This window comes from Tachypleus tridentatus, chromosome 11, assembly GCF_004210375.1.
Source record: "Tachypleus tridentatus isolate NWPU-2018 chromosome 11, ASM421037v1, whole genome shotgun sequence".
In the NCBI taxonomy this organism is placed as follows: Eukaryota; Metazoa; Arthropoda; class Merostomata; order Xiphosura; family Limulidae; genus Tachypleus; species Tachypleus tridentatus.
The window spans coordinates 35,246,872-35,265,581 of record NC_134835.1 but is presented as its reverse complement, the minus strand read 5'-3'; the positions used below and the strand labels follow the sequence as shown (position 1 = coordinate 35,265,581).

The 18,710-nt window shown below is 35.3% G+C and overlaps 1 protein-coding gene across 4 annotated transcripts in view; it reads right to left on the bottom strand.

Annotated features, from left to right (window-relative positions):
* The window catches only part of LOC143231916 (semaphorin-2A-like), a 165,348-nt gene that overhangs the window by 99,820 nt on the left and 46,818 nt on the right, over positions 1-18,710 (bottom strand). Inside the window, exon 1 of one of the 4 annotated variants that reach the window (XM_076466746.1) lies at positions 9,295-10,115. The exons of the other annotated variants lie outside the window; for them this stretch is intronic. Within the exon in view, the coding sequence (XP_076322861.1) occupies positions 9,295-9,445 (151 nt within the window). The 5' untranslated portion in view covers positions 9,446-10,115. Of the gene's footprint in view, positions 1-9,294; positions 10,116-18,710 lie in introns of those variants that run through there. 4 annotated transcript variants of the gene reach the window in all.

The following is an 18,710-nucleotide window of genomic DNA, read 5'->3' as shown; positions in this document are numbered from 1 at the left end:
CAGCACAAATATTAAAGACGCCTCTTTTTGCTACTTTAGAAATGAATCAAAACTGTACCCGATATCAAAAGACATAAACTCTCCTGAAGAACGAATCCACGGTTTGCTCTGTTTTGGTCCTGAGGCAGTTTGCCAATGAAACTGAAGACAGATAGTCATTAATTTTTTTCTTTCTAACTTAATACGATAAGACATAGAGAAGATCCGAACAATAACTAAGAAATCTCCCGTTTGGGGGAGAACAAGGAGATAAAATTAGAAATTAAAATATTAAAAAAAAAGTAATATTATACATTTAAGTAAATTATTTTATAAAAATACACCAGTCTGTACTTATTTTGATAAACTACTACAATTGTCGTAATAATTATATAACTCTGTAGCACATTGTGATAAATAATTATTCATCAAAAATATGGGAATATGTTAGAAAACCTTTACGGCAAACAAAGAACTTTATTAGCCTATTAGAAAGCCGTTTCTTTTTACGGATGTTATTTCCATTTCTCTCATTGGAAGTTAATGTAAATATAAAAAAATTAAATTTGAAATAAATCAAGGTGGTACATATCGACTAGAAAGAACTTAAATTACACGGTTTGGTTTGTTTTGAACTTCGCGCAAAGCTACACGAGGGCTATCTGCGCTCGCCGTCCCTAATTTTGCAGTGCAAGACAAGAAAGAAGGCAGCTAGTCATCACCAGCCACCGCCAACTCTGGGCTACTCTTTTACCCACAAATAGTGGGATTGACCGTCACATTATAACACCCCTACAGGCGAGCATGTTTGGTGTGACAGTGATTCGAAACCGCGACTCTCTGATTGCGAGTGGAGTGCCACGCTGGCTTATAATCTATTACAATTAAAATATATAGGTCTCTCAATATGAAATTTGACTGTTATTTTTTCATGTAAACGAACTAAATACATGCCACCCGCTAGTACAGCGGTAAATTTACGGATTTACAACGCTAAAATCAGGGGTTCGATTCACCTCGTTGGGCTCAGCAGATAGTCCGATGCGGCTTTGCTATAAAAAAACACACACGCTAAATACATATTTTCGAGGCTTATATATTCAGAGAAAAAGCACTGGAATAGTCAAGTGGTTAGGGCACTCGACTACTAATCTGAAGGTGACTGGTTTGAATCCCTGTCACAGCAAATATGCTCGTCCTTTTAGTTCTAGGGGCGTTATAAAATTACGGTCAATCCTACTATTCGTTGGTCAAAGAGAAGCCCGAGAGTTGGCTGTGGGTGGTGATGACTAGCTGCCTTCTCTCTAGTCTTGCATTGCTAAATTAGGAACAGCTAGGGCAGGTGATCCTCGTGTAGCTTTGTGCAAAATTCAAAAGAAACAGAGTAAAAAAAATACTAGGCTACGTTTTTTTTAATGTTTCAAAAATACAAAACTGCTCTGATTTGAACTTAATGTTCCTTCAAACCTGTCATATATCTCAATTAACTTCAGGTACATAGTTCATAAACGTCTAACTTAAACAGACGGATTGCAATATAAATCGATTCTTCTCTACTATCCTGTTCGTATTTTCATGAACTTGTCAATGCCAATTTCCTTAATATATCATATCAGTTACTGCCTGGAACTTACAAGTAGGACTAACTATACTTACCAACTTAGCTGATATAACTTTAGGTAATATGCATATGCGTCTTGACTTTTATGCTAATCTCACAATATTTGGGTTCAGTTGCAGCTATCCTTTAGTAGTTCGAGAATCTCCCCCCCTTAAAAAAAACCACTTCAGACAAAAACACCGAAGAGGAATGGTGAACCTTTTTCTCGGCTTTTGGAAGAGCATTCAGTTGATTATAAGAATTTGATGTTAGTACACGTGAATCTATACGATGAACCTTGTTCGTGTTTTGTTAATTAACATAAACTTACGAACATTTGATACAGATGTTTCCTCAACTCTTTCCTGATAATATTTGAAGAACTACAAAATGATAATATAAGATAGCGCAAACTCTATTGCTGTCCATGATGATGATTAGATAGGCTTTGTCAGTAAGATAAAAACAGATTAAAAATATTACACATGTAACTTTAAGACAAGATATTGTAATACGTCTGTGTTTTCTCACCATAGGGACAATGGAAGCCTTTATCAAATATTATTTTGTGTAAAATCATTATAATCTTCCCAGCCAGTCGTAACATTGTCATGCTAACAAAGGATGCTACGTGCTGTTCAGCCAAAGCCTGTACCTAGCCTTCTTTACAGAATCAAACAAGCTGTGATAACTAGTTGTATGGCAGTGTATTTTAATTATATTAACTGCAGCAATTGGGTTTCCCCATCAAGAAGACGGGTTCGTATCAGAAGCCCTTCTGTCTCTTTTCTCAGATCGCGGACCTCTTACAGAGCTACTTCCGTGTTTGGCTAAAAGTGTTGACACGCACTTTGATAAATGTGTTTCATTAGTGACAAGGATTAGCTTTTTAGTGAGGAAGCTCTAACATAATAAGGAGCGTGATGATTGGTTGCTCGAAATCCGAATTATGCATGAATCACAATTTCCGTTCTGGCCTAGCACAGCTGCTTCATATAAATTGCAGTGTTAAGACTAATAACTATGTTATCACGTGAAAACCAAAGTTATTCCAAACAACAAGATATTAATAGTCGAATATAAATGTAGTAAAAAATAAGAAAACGTTTTATACGAGGGCTGTTCAAAAAATACGCGGACTGTTTGAATTGCGCGGCTCCAGTTGGTTCCAGGAGAATCCGCTTGGTGTCGCTAGGTTCGCACAGATCAGCTGATTACGACGCCATTTCCCGATTGCAGATATCTTTATTTGTGTATTAGCTACGCGGTTTTAAGTGAAGTGCGATTTTTTCGTTTGGCGGATTTCAGAATGAATGACCTGAAGGAGCAACGACTTGCTGTGAAATTTTGTGTTAAACTTGGAAAATCTGCGACTGAAACTTTTATTATGCTTAACACGGCTTACGGTGATGTTGCTATAAAGCGTACGGCATGTTTCAAGTGGCATGAACGTTTTAATGATGTTCGACAGTCCATTGAAGATGATGAGCGTCCTCGACGACCTTCCACGTCAACTGACGACCCACACGTCGACAAAATCAACACCCTGGTGCGGGCAAATCGACGTCTGACTGTCAGGGGAGCTTGCTGAAGAGTGTGGGATATCAGTTGGATCTTGTTACGAGATTTTGACTGAAAAATTGAAGATGCACCGCGTTGCTGCGAAATTCATCCCTCAGAACTCGTGAGTTTTTGGCCAAACACTCAATCACTGTTCTTCCCCAACCCCCCTACTCATCTGACCTTGCTCCTTGCGATTTTTTCTTGTTCCCTAACTCAAAAGACCCTTGAAAGGAAGAAGATTCGAGACAATTCCCGAGATTAAGGCAAATGCAACGAAGGAGCTGGAGGACATTACAAAAGAAGCGTACCAGGACTGTTTCAACAAGTGGAAACACCGTTGGGATAAGTGTGTGCGTTGGGGAGGAGAGTACTTTGAAGGGGTCCCAGATCTGTAACTTCTAAATAAAGTACATTTTGTTTTATGACGTCAGTCCGCGTATTTTTTGAACAGACCTCGTATGTATACATAATAAAACTAACAGAAAATAACTTCGTATTTTGTTACTATTAAAGTAAGATTAATCTATACAAAGAAGACATGCGTTGAGTGATGAAATGTTAAAAAAATAACTTATATTAGTCACTTTTTTAAAATCTAATCTCGTTCTCAGTACTCATACCTAGAAATAAGCACTATGATTAGAAATTTTGTTTTTCTTTTCGAAAATAAGTCAGATAATAAGCCAGCTTAAAATAATACATTTTTCAGTTGTGTTATAAAATATCTCTGGTCTATAAATATTAATGTTTTTTTTCGAAAACTATATAAAAAAAATTACAAAGGAACCTTTATTACTAATGGTAGCAATAAAAGAGGTCGTAATCACATTCAAGTTCAAACAGTTATAACTTCACATAGAAGATGAAAGAGCATTAGCAAAGATTCGAAATACGTGAAGTCCGAGGAAAACTACAAATACTTACAATTTCCAACGTACACTATAAATATTTTCAAGCTATATATATAGAGAGAATTTTGGTGAATCTTGTTTCTCATGATATAGTTTGATCAGGAAGTTACGAGGAATACAAAACAGTTTAATAACGTTTTTAAAGGAAGATTATTTTCTGTTTCCACCGAATAGCACAAACTAAACTATATTTGGAGATAAATACGGTAATATTAGATGGTAGACAGTCTCCGAATATAAAAAACTTTGTTGTCCCTTATTTGATACGAGTTTCATTATCAAACGTTGTTTAAAACCAATGTCGCTTACAGCTACTATTTTAAGGTTTTCTTGGAAGCCACCACTTAAGAATATACAGCCCTCAAACTGAAATATCTCAGGACGAAATGCAAAGTAGAACAAACGTTTGGGGCCGGGCATGGCCAAGCGTGTTAAGGCGTTCGACTCGTAATCCGAGGGTCGCGGGTTCGAATCCCGGTCGCATAAAACATGCTCACCCTTTCAGCCGTGGGGTCGTTATAATTTGACGATCAATCCCACCATTCGTTGGTAAAAGAGTAGCCCAAGAGTTGGCGGTGGGTGGTGATGACTAGCTGCCTTCTTTCTAGTGTTACACTGCTAAATTAGGGACGGCTAGTGCAGATAGCCCTCGAGTAGCTTTGCGCGAAATTCAAAACAAACAAACAAAAGAAAAGTTTGCTCTCACTTTAAACGCAAATTTTATTTCAAGACATGTTAAGTGTTTTGAATGGAGACATTGAAAGCGTTAACACTGAAATATGAAAATCGTATGAAGTTAATGTCTTATTTTATATTCATGTCCAGACAGACTTGTCTCTTCGCATCATCTAAATGTTAAAATAAATATCGATATTTGAAACGTTGCTGTTAGTTTTAAGATGTTTCAACAGTGATTTTGCTATTCATTTATCTTAAATTGAGACACTGAGAATTTATAACGGATCTTGGAAGTTTAAGCCTAGTTTATCACTTGTTAGGGTTCTTGTCACTTTTCCATGGAAACTCGATTTTCTGGATGGATGATGAGCAGAAGAAAAAAAAATACACTTTCTTTCCGCATCTTGTCAGTTGAATAATTCGAAGATATAACTCAGTCATATCAATGTTAAAAATTTCAAGTACTTACACAAATATAACTCAATTATGGTAAAGTAATTAAAGGAAAACTTATATAAAACTACCTGTAATTAAACAAGTGAATTATGAACAACGGCTAACACTAGAAATTATATTATGTCTAGTTTTTCACATGTACGAATGAACAAAGTCCAGAAAGATGTGAACATGTTTCAAACGTTGATGTTTGGATAATTTATTATAGAATGTTGTTGCCATGGCGATATTTGTATAGTTCATAAAACTTGCCGAAATAAAAATGTTGTAGACGTATATTTAATGACATTCCATATATTTAAAATAAAAGTTATTTACGTTATCTGTAAATCAATTATTTTTTAATATTGTACAAAACACTGGTAGCTAGAATCAAAACACAATTTTGTCTTCTGTTGAGACGGTCACACGAAACAAAACTCGCATCAATTCAAAGAGTAAAGATCTACATATATTCAGTGCCTTATATTTAGTTGTAGATGTTTACTTCTAAAACGTGTTTTGGAGTTGAGACACTTCTATTTATTAGTAGTGTATCACGTTTTTATTATGGAAATTATGTGATGTCGCTAACAGAGAATAAATATTAATTTATTAACACAATAACACGTAGGATATAATTGCTCACATCTAGGGTAGGGGAACGTTTTTTGTCTGTTTGTTGTAATCGCAAAGTTACACAATGTTCTTTGCGGGGAATCGAACCCGGCATTTTAGTGTTATAAGTTCTCGAGCTTACCACTGAGACACTGGCGGACTGTATAGAAAAGTATCTCGGTTTTTTTCTTTCCAAAACTCTTCGTATACAAAGAATGCTGTTACTTTTAGATCCTAGATAAACAGACACGAAGACATGTCGTATACAAAGAAAGTTGTTATCCGTAGATTCCAGAAAATCAACAACAAATACAATCCGTATACAAGAGGGGAAAGAAAAAAAACTGTTGCCCGTGGATCCTAGAAAAACAAAAATATCTCAAGTACTACTACGCCAAATCTCGTTCATACAGAACAGAAGCTCTTTCTGCTATCACGAATATCGTGTATTCCTAATTTTGTTGTAAGCCAAATTCCAATAAAGCACAACAATAGAATCTCTATACAAGAGAAGGACCTGGAGAAGATTATAATTCATATGATGATAATTAACATCCGTGTCGTTTGGCTCCAGAAACTCAAGAGAGCGTGCTTGTCCTAAAATTAAATTCCACTAATAAATTACACAGTCGTATCTTCTTCAAAATAGTCAATAACGGAACTTCGACAGTATTATTGCCCTCAAAAAAGTAGTGCAAAAAAATAACCACCATAATTGTAATACCTCACACCTTTATTTAAAACATTGCATCCAGTTTCGAAGTTACTTCAGACAAAAATTGTTTTTTGTTTTTGTTTTACATCGTGTTGCTGATACTAGAACATCGACAATCAAGAAATGTCATTTTACATTCATTATAATTATATTCAGATTCGCCTTGGATTCAATATACTTTCATTTGCTGTTTTATTAATATTCTCACATCCAAGTCCACTTTGATCGACTAATAATATAAAACTGAAATCAAACACGTGCACAGATGACAACATGATTGCAAACAAAGCGGGTTGATAGAAGACGAAGACGTGTTTTTTTTTTCTTTACAAGTGATTGTGGGCAATTCTATAAAAGTACATCTGTTTGTTCAATTTTGCGTGAAGCTATTCGAGAGCTATCTGCGCTAGCCGTCCATAATTTAGCGGTGTAAGACTAGAGAGAAGGCAACTAGTCATCACCACCCACAGCCAACTCTTGGGCTACTCTTTTACCGAAGAATAGTGGAATTCATCGTAACATTATAACTTCTCCACGGTTGAAAGTGCCAGCATGTTTGGTGAGACAGGGATTCGAACCCACGCCCCTCGGACTACGAGTCGAGTTCTTTAACCACATGGCCATACCGCCCTCAGTACCTCTGTAGTTATAGGAGCTCTTCGTATTCGTATGAACACAAACACACGTATGAATCCTGTTTTCATTACATTTTATGCACAACTGATTCTAAGAAACGAGTGATTTAGATCTTAACTCCAAAGGGCAATTCTACTGATACCATACTATATTCAAATACCGTGTCAAAAACGGTCATTAAAATGTGTTGGCACATACGGCATAAAGCAGCTCATTAATAACTTATTACCGTGCCAAAACTGGTCACTTAAAAATGTGTGAATATATACAACATAAAGCAGCTCAGTAATAACTTATTACCGTGCCAAAAATGGTCATTAAAAGTGTGTTAATATATACAACATAAAGCAGCTCATTAATAACTTATTACCGTGCCAAAACTGGTCATTAAAAATGTGTTAATATATACAACATAAAGCAGTTAATTAATAACTTATTACCGTGCCAAAACTGGTCACTAAAAATGTGTGAACATATACAACATAAAGCAGTTCTTTAATAACTTATCACCGTGCTAAAAAATGGTCCTTAAAAATACGAATCTTCCTAAGATTCAAATTACGGACACGACTCAAGTCCTCATTTCTATAGGATTCCAATATAAAAACAACAGAGCAAGTACGAGACTTTAAGTACAAAACAACTAGACAAAGAACAATGTGGCGAATTATCAGAGAAATATTAGTTACGTACGTGTAATGTTTCACTAATTCTATACCGATAATTGCTGCTATTGGTTCTTGTTAGTGGTAACATATGAAGTATATTCATAACAAAAAATTCAATTCGTCTAAATAGATGCTATTAAACACAGGGTGATAGCTAGATTTACAGAAGTAAAATAAGTAGTCACGTGCCTGATGATACGTACACGGTTACAAAATGCAGTCACGAGCCCAACGGTATTTACAAAGTTAAAGTTTGCAGTCATCGTGACAAACAAAACTTGCAAATTCAAAATAAGAAGTTAGCCACATCTAATAGTATTTACTTTAAACAAGTGGTTGTCTTGTCTAGCGGCGTTTGAACAATTAAAACAACAGCATATCCATAAATTTAGAACAGACTGTTACTATGTTTACTTATATTTAATTAAAAGAAACACATGAAAGCTTAGACAATCATATTCAAGCTTATTTATTTTTACAATAAACGAAAGTTGTTAGTTTTGGTATCTCTTAACGTATTCATTATTTTAACAGTGAATAACAGTTGTTAGTTTAAGTATCTCTTAATGTATTCCCAGTTTAACAATAAATAACAGTTGTTAATGTTGGTATCTCTTAACGTATTCACTATTTTAACAGTAAATATAAGTTGTTAGTTTAGATACCTATTAACGTATTCCATATTTAAATTATAAATGAAAGTTGTTAGTTTTGGTATCTCAGTAGGTATTCACTATTTTAACAGCAAATGAAAGTTGTTAGTTTTGGTATCTCAGTAGGTATTCACTATTTTAACAGCAAATGAAAGTTGTTAGTTTTGGTATCTCAGTAGGTATTCACTATTTTAAAAGTAAATAAAAGTTGTTAGTTTTAGTATCTCAGTACTTATTCACTATTTTAACAGCAAATGAAAGTTGTTAGTTTTGGTATCTCAGTAGGTATTCACTATTTTAACAGCAAATGAAAGTTGTTAGTTTTGGTATCTCAGTAGGTATTCACTATTTTAACAGCAAATGAAAGTTGTTAGTTTTGGTATCTTATTACGTATCAACTATTTTAACAATAAATAAAAGTTGTTAGTTTTGGTATCTTATTACGTATCAACTATTTTAACAGAAATAAAAGTTGTTAGTTTAGGCATCTCTTAACGTATTCCCTATTTTAATTATGAATAAAAGTTGTAAGTTTTGGTATATTCATAACGTATATACTATTTTTACAACAAAGTTTTTAGGTTACTTATAACATATTCTCTATTTTCTGATATAAAATTTACTGATTTAGATATATCATAAAGTATTGAGTGTTCTTACAATAAACAAATTACTAGTTTAGATATCTCATACCATATTCAAACTGTCAACCTTAAGTAATGCATTACATTTATTACAAACTGGTCCTTGTAATATACTATCTTATAGTAATGGCTTAATAGATATTTTTTTTTCCAGTTGAAGCTACCCTGCAATTATCTTGCCCTTTGCCCCCTACCTTTGTGGTGCCGTAAATGGCTGCAGCAGCCTCCATGGACTTCCGATCCCTTGGACCGCCAACTCCGATGTCGGTGGGGACGCCCACAATACGCCAGTTGAAGAACAAGGCTAACAGTGAGAAGGTTAAACACAAGAGAGGTCATGGTCATTCAGTTGGTCATGGTAAGTTCAGACATCCGTGAGAACAGTCCACACTTTTTTTAAGAAGTCTAATATTCCTATCTAAACTTTGTCCATTGATCTTTATAGTAACAAAATGATTGTAACGCGGGACACTTTGGAGGCAGTAATACCAATGTTCCCTAAATACCACCCTTCCCAATACGTGATCTCACTAATACGATCAGCACAATGTAAACGCCAAACCTTAGATCACAGAAACCGCGTAGAAATACTATACTTGTTACCGCAATTATGTAATTTGCCAATACGATCAGAACATAATATCAACACCTAGCCTTAGATCACAGAAACCGCGCAAAGATATTATACTTGTTGACCCAATTATCATCTGATTCTTCTAACACTATAACAAAATAACCTGCAACCAGGAAATAAAGAAAAAGACTAGCTCAGACTCCAGCTTTCATTGATTATATGCACGACTTACACTCAGTAAAAACAAAGTAGTTATAAACAGAGCTACCAAATATTGTAGTACCCTTCTACACGTTTATGGCCAACACGTTCAGGATCACGGAAAGTTGTGCGTGAATACGGTGTTTATTGTACGCAACTCTCCAACGAATGCTCTTTCTCTCTCTCCGTCTTTCTTTCTTACATCTGCCAATCGTAAAGCAGCTTCGCGTGACGTCGATGATCAATGTTGGCCCTGGTGAAGAACAGTTAGCAGTACAGAAAACAGCGGTGGACAGATGGGCAAAACTAGCTTCACTTTCCAAGTATGATTTCACCAATAGCTCAACAGTCAATCAGCGAGCAGGTGGCCAGGGAATACCGGGGAACAACAATCGAACAGAATAACAGACCATGAGATTATTCTCGTATCACGCTGGGCATGGTTTCTTTACAGGTCTAGTACTAACATTTTCACATGTCTGAGTCTCTAAGCGACAAACTTTATTGAAGTAAAATCGCAGCCCATAGCTCTAAAATAAGCTACAAAGCACAAAGATAGTTAAGATAACCTGAACGTTCTTAACAATTACCAATATCAAACCTCTAATTGAATAACTTTCTGGAGAGTGTGTGAGTTTTCTTACGGGCAAAACTGCTCACGAGTTATCTGTTTTCTACATTAACTCTTCGTGGTGCTTGTTACACGTTTCTCTGATGCATTTCTTACATGCCCCATGTAAGTCTGTACTAATTCTAGCGGACGTTTGCTTTATATGACTTCTGCAAAAGTCCATATTAACTCTCACAGATGTCCGTATTTGCTTTCTGTAAGTCCATAACAACTTTCAAAGACGTTTGTTGCATCTCTTCTACAAAGATCTATATTAACTCTATCACACGTTTGCTACATACGTCTTCAGTAAAAGTCTATATTAATTACATCACACGTTTGCTATATTTGTCTTTAGGAACCGTCTTTCACAGGTGTTATTGAATATACCTCTAAGTACAGTCTATATTAATTCCCTCAAACATAGGCTACATATTTCTCATTTAAGAGAGTCTATATTATTTCTCGCACCCGTTTGTTATATATGTTTCAAGCTCTCCAAGAAATATGCCATATACGTTTCCAGTAAGGGTCTATCGATACCCACAGAAATATGCTATACACTTCTCTAGTGAGAGTATATTAACTCTTACAGAAATATATCATATACGTCTCCAGTAAGTCCATTAACTGTTACAGAAGTATACTATACACGTCTTCAGTAAGAGTCTATTAACTCCCACAAAAGTATTCTATACACATGTCCAGTAAGAGACTATGACAATCCTCTCAAACATTTGTTATATATATTTACCGTTACAATTCGCATTACCTTCTCAGGCATATGTTACTTACATTTACAGTAAAAGTATACATTAACCCTCTCAGTAAGAATCTATACTGACTCTGACATACATTTGTTACGTATGTCTCCTGTAATAACCTAGAAAGGTTATTATTTTGCTTACATACGGATTTTCTTTTCTTTACTTCTTCTTGCATAAACTGTTACATCTGTGTATCGTATTACGTATTATAATTCATCTCGGACAAGCCTCCAATTTTTTTATTACGTATTACGATTTCAAATAGTCTAAAACTGAGTTAAACTGTGATTTAGATTAAGACATTATGTATTAACTTTATGATATTTGTCAACGAGATTGATATGAACAATTTACGTTCTTGATATCTTATCGAGGGTTCACCACGAGCGAATTAATTCTGAATTGATATAGGTACAATTTACTTAATAGGAGCCAGCTGGCTCTTCGCTGGCCACACGTGAGTTTTTCACCGCTGAAGTTATATAATGACTTCGTAAAAATACTAACGTCCGGTGTTAATCGGCCGAAATTAAATGATTTGTAACGTTCGAGTTCTACAAAAGTTCTTGGTCAAATACCTGTAGTTTCTCGATTAATATGCGTTAATCACAGTTCTAGCTTCCGAGGTTCATAAGTCTACCAGCTGTAGAAAACCAATAATATATACTATCTCTTGAGGAGTTGTGTTGGTTAATTTTATAAGCGTTAGAGGCAAATTTCTATAAATTTCAGCTGGCCCAACAATACTGGCAATAACTAGTATTTACATGCACACATATACTGTTAATTCTTATATTCGAGAATCTTCTACAACTTTAGTGAATAGGAGGGAATTTCTCAACACATTAACAGTAGAAGTTATATGCATTTCTAAATATATTTTTTAACTGAAACAAACATTCATATTAAAACAAATATATCATAGTAAATCCGCCACAATTGTTCAAACGACGAGAAACTACGAACAATTCTTATTTACCTTGGTTTGTGATTTATTTGTTATTCTACCCGCCCCCCTCCAGACAACAACAACAAAAAATAAAGAACTGTTGAAAATTTGATATCCAAGTGAGGTTAACAGTTAGAAGTAGTTACATATTGGAGATATCGAACAGTAGTTGAAAGTGTTTTAAAGACTCAAACCATGTTAGAAGCAAAAAATGTGACTTATAAGACCAAGAATGCTACCAAAAATTTGAAAGTCTTGAAAAATACATCAGGTGAGCTGAAGAAGGTTAGATAGAAATTATCACAACGAAAGCAGCAGTTTGTTCATAAACAACAGGAAGCTGAGATAAAATATTTTTACTGCTGTGGCAACTGTTATCTAAAAACTACACAACCTGCTGTTCTTGAAATAAAGAACATTAAGTTTATAGTAGTTCAAACTACGGATGGTTAGTTTGAAAAGTCAACACTGCTTTGTAAGATTTCGTAATAAGGCCCTGAGAAACATGGCAGTCTAATTACAATATCTGTTTGAAATTAAGCACAAGGCTACACAATGGGTTATCTGTGCTCTGCCCACCACGGGTATCGAAACCTCGTTTCTAGCGTTGTAAGTTTTCGCATTGACAATCAGACTACCGGACCTTTAGCCATGTGGCATCTACGAAGTTCAATTAAGAAATATTTCAGCCACTCTTACAACAGAATTGTAGCAACAACGGACAACATGCGTACTGTACAGGTAAGGGTAATATATGTGAATACACCGAACAGTAGTTAAGAAAACTGAATCTTCTCGCCGGAGCAGAATGTCGTGGGAAGACCGTCTACCTCAACTAGTTGGACAAGCTCTAACGACAATGAGTAACTATCCCCTCCCCCCTAAAAAAGCTAAAACAATTGCTTGTTAATAATGGCAATCGTTCCATCTTGTTTTCGAATAGATTATCGCACAAAAGTATAATGAACCGAGTTCAAGATTAGTAAAAAACCAACAAATAAAACTTTCGTACGAAGTTTGTTTTTCTTAGACAAAGAACCCGTACTTGCTTAGCTGTAATACCTATAGATAGATGTACCTTACAACTTTTATACGTATGGACAGATGTATCTCACAGCTGTTATGCCTATAGACAAATGTACCTCACATCTGTCATACCTACAGACAGATGTACCTCACATCTGTCATACTTGTAGACAAATGTACCTCACATCTGTCATACCTACAGACAGATGTACCTCACAGCTGTCATACCTGTAGACAGATGTACCTCACATCTGTCATACCTGTAGACACATGTACCTCACACCTGTCATACCTACAGACAGATGTACCTCACAGCTGTCATACCTACAGACAGATGTACCTCACATCTGTCATACCTGTAGACAGATGTACCTCACATCTGTCATACCTGTAGACACATGTACCTCACATCTGTCATACCTACAGACAGATGTACCTCACATCTGTCATACCTGTAGACAAATGTACTCACAGCTGTTATGTCTGCAGACAAATGTACCTCACATCTGTCATACCTACAGACAGATGTACCTCACAGCTGTCATACCTATAGACAGATGTTCCTCAAGTAACATGAGACAATAATTTTTATGCCTTTCCAAATAACAAAATATGTGGACCATACTAAAACACATGCTGCCGTTTCATTTCATGTTTGGCCTTAGGAGACCGAAATATATATATATAACCTAATGAGAGATAGACTAAACAATTTACAGTAGGCGCAGGTTGACTTGTAAGTTTTATAAGGTGTGAAAATTTAATTTCTGAAAGAAGCAAACTTCGCTTAACGTGTACCGTAACACTTATGGGTTTTCTGCGCTCTGCTCATCGCGGGTATCGAAATTAGATCTTTAGTGCTATAAGCCCACAGACTTACCATTGAATCATCTAGTGTATGCACGCCTATGGATTAACGTTAAGATATGAATTTATTTATGGACGTCTTGCAAATGGTCTGCTAAAGCTTAACAGGCTATTAACAGGATAAGTTACATTAATATAATTTTACGATCATCATGCAATGTTATAAACATAATTGAAGTTTATTTGTTTTGTTTTTTTACTCAGGTTAAGTTTACACTTGTACAAAATGTCTTTCCAAAGATTGAATAATTAATAATAGATAATTATATATTTGGTCTGAAATCGCTTTTCTCAGGAAGATCGTTAATATCAGACACAGCTCTTGCTATCAGAACTTCGCATTTACAGTGAAAAGGAATACAACGCTAAATTCAATACGCAGTAAACAGTTCTTAATACAGGGGACTTTCCATGAAAATACTACATACAGGTGTTCTGTGGGGAATATATGATCTGCCCACTGCGAGAATCGAAACCAGATTGTTAGCGTGAAATACCGCTGAGCCGTCATGGGGTGTTACACTGAGAAACGTACTGTACCCCACAGTCGGTAAATATATGTTGATATGTATCATTTCATGAAAGCAACCGCAAACAAGCTGACTAACCCTAACTTGTATTCTTGTTTTTGTCATCTCAAATACGTTCGGTATTTATTTTCAATAAAAAACAACAACATATGTACTGAAGTTTTGTGAGAGAGGTATTTCCTTTAAAAGGTTTAAAGAAAAATCCAGCCAATAGGTTGTCATTCAAGTTCCCTTCTACAATCTTGGAGTGGGTAGTTTCCATTTTGATAAACTACTGAGAAAATTGGACTCTCAAAGGAAAACTAGCCAACTTAGCTTTAGGAATTTTATCTTATATGTATATACCCAAATATAGTCAATAATACTTCACGTCGTTGGTTGCTCAATCTTTATAAAATTAAGTATAATAGCCAAAAAAAAACAGCAAAAAAACTCACTAATATATACATAGAGAGATCTATTGCAGAATATTGAAGTACAGGTGACTACTAGTCGAAAGAGCTCTCTTTATGTGCTCTTACATCTCTTATTAAAAATAATATTAGAAAAAAATATTTGTTTTCTTATTAGTAAGAAAAAAAACCACTTTTAAAGCTTTGAATAAAAACATAACTTACTTATCAGCATTGCCAGGACACGGCAATTAGTATACTTTATACATACGTATGTACACTGTCCACTTTATATGTCCGTTGTCCACCAGTATACTTTATATGTACGTGTGTTGTCCACTAGTATACTTTATACGTATTTGTTCACGAAGTAATATTAATTATCTTTACATGGTAGTTATAATTTATTTTTAAGAATTCAACATTATTTTATAACCTCAAAAACAGAGACAATGAGGCTAAAGGCAACTTTAACCACTGAACACGTTGTTTCTGAGTTCCAGCAGAATGATTTGTTTGTTTGTTTTTGAAATTAGCACAAAGCTACTCGAGAGCTATCTGTGCTAGCCGTCCCTAATTTAGCAGTGTAAGACTAGAGGGAAGACAGCTAGTCATCACCCCACCGCCAACTCTTGGGCTACTCTTTTACCAACGAATAGTGAGACTGACCGTCACATTATAACGCCCCCACGGCTGAAAGGGCGAGCATGTTTGGCGCGACGGGGATGCGAACCCGCGACCCTCAGATTACGAGTCGCACGCCTTAACACGCTTGGCCATGCCGGGCCTTCAGCAGAATGATATGCCGCGTGCCATTTAACATAGTGTCTGACCCTGCTACAAACTCTCCAGTTTGTTACGCCTGATTTTATTCATTTGAATTATTTAAAGAAATTCACTTAAAATCAAGTTCGTGTTGTCATTTTAATTTTGAAATTTGTGTCATGACTAATAGAATGCGATAATAATGTTTAACTTTATGATGGAAATTACACAAAAACAAGGGATCGGAACCATTTTAGTTATAACAACTTAGATTTCTATTGTCATAGAGTATATCGCGTAGTTTAGTGTCCTGAAAATTTTCTTTAACTTTATATCTAAGTTACCAATGATGTTCAGTTCATTTTTGAACCGTATTTGTCATGTAATCCTGCTCAATGAAGTCAGTGTAGCTTTAAGTTAAAAACACTGCGGTTAAAAACATTTATTGTAAGATATTTACCGGATGTTGGGAATTAGGCTAACATATTTTATTAAGTTTATTCATTAACAACTAGTGATTAAAAGAACGAATAACTAATGAATCAGCTGGTACACTGTCTCGTCTTGTTAGTACACCACTATAATCACCGTAAGATACTGAGCTGAGACTGTTTCAGGCCACTTCAGTCAGTCAGCTTTCAATAACCTAATACGAACCCAGCCTAATCACGTATTGTCCAATGAAAAGACAGCAATAGCATAAGAGTTATGTTCAATGCCAATGAATTCATTGAGCTGAAATCATTAGAAGATCAAAATCTATTGCACTTGTAAATGTCTTGCATAATTGCTTCGAACTCAAAAACGTCGTGATTATGGCGGAAAAGAAAATGAATTATATCAGTCAATCATCTATAGCTATCACAACTACAAAGCCTTTAAGAAACATCGATTTTTTTTACTTGAGAGAAAAATGTCGGAGAATATCCAGCGTTACCAAAAATACTACTTACTGAGTCCTGTAATATAAACGGTCTCTCAATCAGTTTTCTAGTCTGTCCAGATGATTAATGGTATTGAATGATCATTTCTACATATTTAGTCATTAAGAGTTAATTATAAAATTGAGAAACTACAACAGCATTTTGTACAAATTAAAATTAACTTGGTATTAGAACTTTCAGTAACCCCCCCCCCAAAAAAAAAAAACAACAACAACAAAAAAGCCAGACTACGTGATTAAACGAATCAATGGTAGATGTTTCCGCTCGTGAATCAAAGAACAATATTGCTTAAGGTTGGGTTGTATCTTCAATTTAATCAGCAAAACTTCGTTAACGATAATGAACTACAAAAAGCAAATAAAAGGAGTTTGGATAATAGGAAAGCATTTGGGATTTACATTAGGTTGATCTATAATGTTTCGGAGCGAGATGTATTCTTTATTATTATTTTTATCACTCAGTTTTTATCTCTCTAGAACGCAACACTGCTCATAAACTATGACACATTACTTTGAAATTAAATTACACGAGTCACTTATAGTGCACAGTATAAATTTGCAGCTTTTCACATGTTCATCGTGAAATATATGTTATTATTTTTTCTTTATAGCTACTAAAAATAACGCTTGGAATACTCTCTTCTCCATACTAAACGAATTTAACAATTATTGTATGACATAGGAGTCGTTTCAGTATAAACAGACCTAAACTTTACTTAACTACTGACTGTAAGTACATACATGAGACTAAATAACTTTCCTTCCACCCCCTCTATTTTAAGAGACCCAGCACGGCCAGGTGGTTAGGGATCTCCACTAGTAGTCTAAGGGGCGCTGATTCGAATCCCGGTCGCACCAAACATGCTCGCCCGTTCAGCCGTGGGGGCGTTATAATGTGACGGTCAATCCCACTATTCGTTGGTAAAAGAGTAGCCCAAGAGATGGCGGTGGGTGGTGATGACTAGCTGCCTTCCCTCTAGCCTTACACTGCTAGATTAGGGTTGGCTAGCGCAGATAGCCCTCGTGTAGCTTTGCGCGAAATTCAAAACAAATTTTTATTATATAATTTTTACGTGCAGACAAAGAAAACTATCAAACATTTCTAATACATATAGTTTGACAAATACTTGGAAATAACTGAAGTTATGCTTAAATGGATCAAAACTAAGAGATAATACATGCATAAAAGAGCTGAACGACATTCTTATGCGTCATGACATCCCTAAAATAAATGTGTCACATTTCGTTATAAAAGTTCTAAGTTAAGTCACTGTATTAATTCTCTGCAGTCTTAGATCATAACTCTCTGAATTGCGGGTGTTAACGACTGTACAATCTGTTGAACAAAGTAATTAATATTCTAGAAAATTCTTCTGAATTATTTTTATTATTCTTTCAAAACGAAAAGTCATTAGAGTTTAAAACAAAACGTTTTCCTTAAAGGTAAAGCTGACGAAAGACAAGGACTGACGTGGCCCAGTGGCTAACGTGTTCTGACTGAAAATCTGAGGAGTTACGATCCATGGATCGAGGGTTCAAAACAAGACTGAAAATCTGAGGAGTTACGATCCATGGATCGAGGGTTCAAAACAAAAAGCTCTCACTATTTTGGGACCATAAGTGCGTTATAAGAGCAACGGTCAGATTCTACTATTTAATAGTCCAACAGTTGTGGGTGGGTGCTGTTGGTCATCTGGCTTTTTTTTAGTCTATCAGTTTTACGAATAAGAAACGACTATGTGCAGAGCCTTTTGAGTGGTCTTGAGTGAAAAAAAAAAACTCTCAAAATTATTCTATTTTTCTGCAAGGGCTCCACAGTAATTAATAGACGTCGTTGAACAGTGTATTGAAACACAAGATGATATGGATAGTATCGGAAATATGCATTGAAACACAAACCTAATTTCCGTAGTACTAACGGTTGTAACTAGAGCTATCATGCTTGAACCGATTAACTGGTTTGACTTAAAGTTTGTGAAGTTTAGG